Here is an 8,102-nt window from a genome sequence, read left to right as displayed (position 1 = left end):
ACTGCATTCCTTGGCTTCAATATATAAATATATATATATATATATATACATATAACAAGATTATATTGCCTGATGATGTGATTACTGGACATTTTGGTAATTGTAGTATGTTGTGATGAGGTTTTTTTTGGTTCCTTTTCAGTGTGTGTATGTAATTAATTAATTAGATGAAACCTTATATTTAATTATTTATGCATATTTTTTTAATGGAAAAATCTCATTCAAGATCCACAGTGACTGAATAATTGGTGGTGGGTGATTCTGTAAATGTAATATTTATATGGGATCTTCACACAATATGATCTCTAGTTTTCTACAATATAATTTATGTATAATTTTGATAAAGAAATGTAAAATGAGGTGAGATAGCAGTGATATTTTAATTTTAAATTAACCCTTTTCCCATTGATCAATAAACAATATGCTTTTGTTAAGAAGATTCTACTTATAACCATTAACTAAGACACCTTTTCTTGCTTTCCATAAGAAAACTCCATACGAATCTCAGTGCTCTCCAAATTATAGTTTCTTTCTTTGAAGAAATTTGTTATAGTGTCATCACACATGCATATATAAATATAGGAAGCCCAGAGCCCAAGGAAGTACACAAAGACAAAGAAGAGAGGGAGAGAGAGAGAGAGAGAGAGACGTCCGGCCGAGACCTCTCTCTGAGCTAATAGTTAGTTCACTACTGATCTCTCAGTGATCTCTTCTGATATAATTGTTTATAGTTTAGTTGTCTTGTGATTAAAGTAGCTAGGTGGGGGTGGTGATAATCATCAATTGATGGATCATCAATCTGAAGATGTTCTATCAGCTCCTTCAACACCTATGACACCAGGCACTCCTGGGGCTCCTCTCTACGGTGGGTTCAAGCAACAACCTAGTTCCAATAATCTTCTTAATCCCAGGAAACCATCCCTTCTCAACAGCTGCAAGTGTTTCACTGTTGAAGCTTGGTCCATGGAAGAAGGTGCCTTGCCTTCTGTCTCCTGTGCATTGCCTTCTCCTCCTGTTTCTCTTGCAAGAAAGGTCAGATACATATATATACACACACACGCACACACTTCATATAATGAAGAATTGGAGACTGACCCATTTTCATTTTGCTTGCTTCTGATGTGGGTTGGTGCCAAAAGAACACCATTGATGAACTTTAATTTCTCTGGCTTGCTCGCTTATAATTAATGAAGAATATTGGAGACTGACCCATTTTGATTTGATGACTTCGTTGCGATCCGTGACAAAATGAATTAAACCTGCAGGTGGGGGCAGAGTTCGTAGGCACCCTCATCTTGATATTTGCAGCCACAGCCACAGCCATTGTGAACCAGAAGACGCAGGGCTCTGAAACCCTTATAGGCCTTGCCGCCTCCACCGGCCTCGCCGCCATGACCGTCATCCTCTCCACCGGCCACATCTCCGGCGCTCACCTCAACCCCGCCGTCACCATTGCCTTTGCCGCCCTCAAACACTTCCCATGGAAACACGTACGTAATTAAACCCCGCAATTCTAATTAAATCTTCTTTTTCTTTTCGAATGTTATGTAAGCTGTGTCATCGATCATAATTTAGTTATGATAACATACTGTTGGTGATGAAGATGATTTGCAGGTGCCAGCCTACATTGGAGCGCAAGTGGTGGCATCTCTATGCGCAGCATTTGCGCTGGAGGGAATCTTCCACCCGATAATGGGTGGTGGAGTGACAGTCCCGGCGGGCGGCCACCTGCAGGCGTTTGCTTTGGAGTTCATCATCAGCTTCAACCTCATGTTCGTTGTCACTGCTGTGGCCACCGACACCAGAGCTGTAAGCATTTTATTCTGATTCTCCTACCAACAGACCACTTTTTCTCTTCTCTGCATGCTTGCGTAGGCAGTACATTTGTCCTTTGTATTTGTTTATTTGTTCAATTGAGGAATCCAACCAGAGAGTGAAAGATGCGAGATGTTTGGCCCACTGGGATTCAATGAATAGTGCACCTCACATCAAGGAAATATTATTATTATTATTAATTTTAGGTCAGGTCATGAAGGGAACAGTATTTAGGGTAGATGTAGATCTCTTATGAATCGTGATTTGGGTCATTTCAATATACATATCTTATAATGTAATTAAATGATTTGAGTGCTGATTCTTTTTATTTCGTTTTAGAGAATTTAAACTATAAAAAATAAAAAAATAAAAAATAAATTATAAGACTCAAACTACTAAGACTTAGTTGAGGGGATTGTTTAAAAAAATAACAAATTATAGGATTCTAAAAGATCAAATGGGGGTGTGTAAAAATGTTCTCACTCATAAGATACAATTTAAAATCAAATATTTAACTCAACTATTTAGATTGTGAATACATATATTATACTCTATTAATTTTAGAATGGAAAATCTAGGAATTTATTTTAATTAAATAGGATGATGCTAATAAAAAGGAGAGAATTCATCTAGAGTTTTGACTAGGAACATGTGTCAATCTTTTATATATTCAAACCATTATAAAATTACGACCCACTAAAGTACCTTATGTTTTTAAAATTATCATTGTCGCATCAATGAGTTTTGGAAATTTTTACCCATATCCGATCGTTACATTTTGAGATTATGAGCCACTGTGGTGTTTCTGTTCTTATTCTATAGCTATCATCATTAATGAGCTGCATATATGATTCTGGTTATATCACTGTGATGTTTAATTGAGTAAATCGAAGTAACAAATAGAAGTTAAAAAAAAAAAGTAATATATACTTTACAGCTACAAAATTTAGATGCTTTAATTCAAATATAACTTGGTCTCATAGTTTAGTGGAAATTTTCATTTCGAAACAATAATAATCTCTAAGTGGCAGATTACCCCACAGATGGAACACTCTCATCATGAATTAGTTTACCAAGTTGAGTATTTAAATATTTGATGGAGGAATAAAAAATTTACTGTGTCACAACCAAATTGTACATTTGGGCGGGGAAACTTCTACATCTAATCCAAATTTCATAAACTTTTGTTGCAGCAAAAGAGTTTTTGAGTTAAATTTGAGCAACAAAAGTAATAGAAGAACTACGCTTCTTGTATGTGTTTGTGAGTGCAACTGAGCAAATCACATAGTTTAGTGGAAGGAGAGGACAATCACATAAAACTTTGTTAAGAGAACACTCTTAGACATGGTACCTGTCTTGCAAAAAACGCAACCGTGAATTAAAATGGCTCAAGAGTCTAGATATTGGATTATGTAGTTGACTTGACATAATTATAAGCCTTAAAAGTCTTGAATTATGTAAGTCGATCAATAAAATAAGATTAAGACTTAAAATTCTTGTTGCATAATATATCTCTTCACATTTGCAGGTGGGAGAACTGGCAGGAATTGCAGTGGGAGCAACTGTCATGCTCAACATACTCATCGCGGGGTAATTTTAACGAACTGATGAGAGTTCTTGGAATTCTTAGCACATTTGATCTCTGCAAATAGGACATAGTTTTACAATTGTGTAGAACACCTTAAGCTGTAACTTCTTACTCTTTAAGCCTCATCCCTTTCTGTTCTGATGATGCAGGGAGACCACGGGAGCTTCGATGAACCCTGTGAGAACTCTGGGACCAGCCGTAGCTGCAAACAACTTCGAAGCCATATGGGTCTACCTCACTGCTCCCATCCTCGGGGCACTGGCAGGGGCTGGTGTTTATACCGCCGTGAAGCTGCCTGAGGAAGACAGCAACAGTCATGACAAGCCCTCAAGTTCACTCAGTTTCAGAAGATGATCAGTTCGCAACATCATCGATTCTGCATTAATAAGTTCAGATGTCCGGTTAAGATATGAAAATGTGAATGAATAAAGTACAAGTCAACAAGGGCAGAGGCAAATCCAGAATGGAGGTCAGTGTAGATGCATATAGTATAAGAATAAAACTAAAAACATGTCACCTTTGTATTTATCAAACATACATATCATGGTTGAGGTTTAAATGCTTGAGGGGATGAAAATAGAAAAGAAAAAAGAAAAAACTAATATGAAGATTGGTGGTTAGTCACAGCCTGGGAGCAGATTTCAGAACTGGATGAAATTAGTCAGTGTTGGATCATATCGGGGATCTTAATGTAGAATATTTTTATTTATTTCCTTTCTGTGGTCATGTAACATATCCTGTACTATGTGATGAATTAGTGAACGGGTCACCTATTTACAATGAATGTAGCTGCAGTTTCCTCCCTTTTTGTTTTCTTCTCAATGTTCTAGTTGTTGTTCGAATATATAATAATAGATTTATTCATTAGGATTGTCATCTTCAAATTGCTTAAAATCTGCAAGTAAGACATTGTTGAGTTTGCTATTAGAATGTTTTGATGATGAATGTTTTATGCCAAAACTTTAATATTCTCATATGTCATGTTGAGCTTGTTTCGATAGATTGATATATGTGAAAATTATTTTATCTTTTAGAATGTGTTAAATTCTCATATTTTTTAAGGAGATGTTAAGCTTGTGTTAATAATCTTAATATGTTTTATTTGTGATTAAGCTTGTTTTGTTCCTTATCTATCAATATGCTTAATATGCTAATAAGTTTTTAGGATTTCAAGGGATATTCTATATATCCATATTGCATAAGTATCTTATGAAGTTTATGGTTCTTAAGGTAAACTTAGGTTTAAGCTTGTTGTCTTAAGTGATCAATATTTATGTTGTGATTCAAATAGTGTGGGTCATATCAAGTTCTTGTAGTAAATAATCATACATTGTCTATTTGATATTTAATATCAAATTTTTAAAGTTCTCAATGTTACGATAATTTTAAGAACGAACACTTGAAGACTTGTCGTTTGGATGTTTGTTGCTTGATAAGCAAAATCATTCAAGTATTTGAAAGAATTTAGAGTTTCTTGAATTCAATAGTATTTGATCAAGCTGTTGTAATTTAATAAATAAGCTAAGTAGAATGAATATGATCCTAAGAAATGAAATCTTCTAGTTGAGTAACATATATTGTGCTTGACGTATTTGTAATCTTCTATATATATGTTCTGTCTCAGTTAAGTAGCAACTAAGCTATTTAACTTATGTGTGTTTTATGTATGTGTATTTGATAAAGTATATGTGAATGAATAGTTATTTGAATAATTGTATTTCTATGGAATATGTCATGTTATGTGCTAAATATAATGATCTTCCTTTGATAAAGAAAGAAATATTTTTAGTTGAATATCAAGTAATGTACTCAATTTATTATTCCTTGAAAATCTAGTAAAATTTCATGATATGAGAATATCTCAATATTTTGTTCTATTAAAATTTTCTATGAAACCAAGTGAATGTGATTAGAAAGTTAGTTTTAATTAACTCTCACAAACCATACTTGTATATTAAATATCTTAAATATTTGAACTTAATGTTTATGTTAAGTTATATGTTAGGTGTTGATGAAAAAATTATTTTGATATTTAAAGCAATATATTAAAGATGATTGTTGATAGAATTTTAATCAAGTAAGGCTTAAATCCAATTGAGTGTATTAAAGTTTTAATCGAATATAAATTTCATGTTACTCAAGTAATCTTTTAATCTAGGCACTATGAGTATTTGATCTCATCATTTTTAATCAAGTATAGATCCTATAAGCCAATTAAGTATTACATATAATCGATTACAAATTATAATATATTCGGATAAGTATGAGATTGTACTTGAATAAATATACTTTTGTACTGGAGTAGATCTTGCAAGTTACTGCTAGATCAAAAGTAATCATATTTATAATCATGTGAACATCTTTGTATACTCGAGTAAATTCAGTTTATAATTGAGTAAATTGATGTTTTACTTTTGTATTTAGTTTTGATGATGAAAAATATCAAATAATTTTATACTCTAAATCAAAATATATGATTTAGAAACAAAAATCAATTTCAAGTGCTTTGTTAAAATAAAAACTAAATTATCTATGATTTTTTATATTAGTTGGAGATTAGCAAAAACAAGTTTTAAGATTTAAAAGAATCTCCTAGATGATTTTTACAAATTGGTTTTGAATCATTAGATAAATGAAACAAAATGTTTCAAAGGCAAACGACGATGTTGTTGAGCCCAATTGGTCAAATCAACCTATTTTTGATATAATTTATGGTGGAAAATATATTTTAAGTATTATAGTATTTTGTGTATCAAAATGAAGTAAAAAATATTATTTTTCTAAGTCTGAAAAATTAATACATTATAAGGAGACATATAAGAAAATGGTTTCATTTTGAAAAACTATATTCCGGTATTTTAATAGCTAATATTTATTATTGTTAAAATAATTTTTAATAAATTTTTCAAGAAATATAAAATATGTATTTTAAGGGTGGTAAAATTGTTAAATCCCGAATTTGTACTAAAATTAAAATTTAATTTTTTTATTGTTATAGATTTAAATTTTTTAGATATTTTTATTGAAACTAAATGAGGGGTACTTTCTTATTTACATGTATATATTAAAGTAAATGAAAAATAAAATATAAATTAAAAAAAATATAGACATTTATGTAAATATGTTGTAATATATACATGCTATGGATTGTAATTTTTCTTCATTTGTTAACAAAACCTCTTCAATTTGTTGACTATGTGCTATGAATCTATCGACTATGTCTTACATCTGTCGACTACCAGTGTTCAAGAAATTGAATCTATCGATAGAAATTCTTGTTTCTGTCGACTAACAGTGAGCCATTTTACTCGCTTCTTTTTGTCAATCTCATTCTATCAACTAAGGTATGAATTTTGTCGACTAACAGTGTGTATACATTTATATGATGCTTCATTGGCCTCAATCTGTAGACTAAGCTTTCCATTTTATCGATTAACAAAATTAATAAATTCATTCTGTCGACTAAGTGTATTAATCTGTCAACTATGTCTTGTTTTGTTACTTGATTCTGTCAATTAACTCTTTTTGCAGAAAGCCATAACAACTAATTTTTCTTGAATCTTTTAGGATGCTTATAAATACTATTAGTTAGAGGAAAAATACATTCAGCCATTTATTGATAGCCATCATCTGCTTTTATACAAATCATATCTAGAAAAAATCAAAATAAATTCCAACTAACCTTCCTTAAAATTTGAAAGAACCCTATCCATAATCTTCTATAACTAATATCCCTTAGTTTAAATTTATTCAAAAGAAAATCAAACAAACCTTCAACTAACATTCCTTAAAAATAGGAAAAAATAATTGACTAAGTAAAAACTCATTTCATTAACACTCCTCCTTGAGTTTTTTCTGCAAGACTACTAATTGTGCCCTTAAATCTTCAAACCTTGACTTTTGTTATTCTTTAGTCATAATATTAGCAAGTTGTCCCTCTGAACTCCAATGCTCTAATTTGATTTCCTTATTTTGCTCAGCTTGCCTTAAAGCATGAAACTTCACCTTAATATGTTTGGACTTGCCATGAAGAACCGAATTTTGAGCCATAGAAATTGTAGACTTGTTGTCAACCTTAATAACAGTAGCTTTTTTTACATCCATCTCCAGATCAACCATTATTTTCCTCAGCCAAATAGCCTGATTTGCAACACTTGCTATTGCTACATATTCTGCCTTAGCAGAAGATTGTGCAACCACATCTTGTTTTTTTGAATTCCATGAAAATACACCTGATCCCAATGAAAATACATAACCAGATGTACTCTATATCATCAATACTCCCTGCTCAGTCATTGTCAAAGTACCCTTGAAGCATGTAATTTTCTGTTGAACTATACCAAATACCATAATCTGCACTTCCTTAATGTATCTCAATGCCTGTTTTGCAACTCCCAAGTGAACTTGGCTCGGAGACTGCATAAATCTTAATAACAAGCTCACTGTATACATTAAGTCAGGCCTGGTAGCTATCAAATACAACAAGCTACCAATCAAACTCCTGTAAACAGTAGGATTAGCTGTCTCTCTATCTTCTTCCTTAAATAACTTCTCATTGTGCACCAATGGAGTAGCAACAGCTTTGCATCCTTCCATTTTGAATATTTTAAGAAGATCACGGGCATATTTTTCCTATGAAATGAAAATTCCAGTTGAACTTTGAAGAATTTCCATCCCTAGAAAATATTTCATCTCACCC

The 8,102-nt window shown here is 32.1% G+C and overlaps 1 protein-coding gene across 1 annotated transcript; it reads left to right on the top strand.

Moving 5' to 3' along the window:
• The first annotated feature begins 486 nt into the window (after positions 1-486).
• LOC127789722 (aquaporin NIP6-1) lies at positions 487-4,206 on the top strand. The gene is made up of 5 exons (XM_052318678.1): positions 487-1,032; positions 1,266-1,490; positions 1,615-1,809; positions 3,344-3,405; positions 3,553-4,206. The coding sequence occupies exons 1-5, from the start codon at positions 787-789 to the stop codon at positions 3,755-3,757; spliced, it is 933 nt and encodes a 310-aa protein (XP_052174638.1). The 5' UTR covers positions 487-786; the 3' UTR covers positions 3,758-4,206.
• Positions 4,207-8,102: the final 3,896 nt, after the last annotated feature.

The sequence above is a fragment of the Diospyros lotus genome, chromosome 14 (genome assembly GCF_014633365.1).
Source record: "Diospyros lotus cultivar Yz01 chromosome 14, ASM1463336v1, whole genome shotgun sequence".
Classification (NCBI taxonomy): Eukaryota; Viridiplantae; Streptophyta; class Magnoliopsida; order Ericales; family Ebenaceae; genus Diospyros; species Diospyros lotus.
Note: the sequence above shows the minus strand (reverse complement) of the source record. Positions and strands in the feature narration are given on the sequence as shown.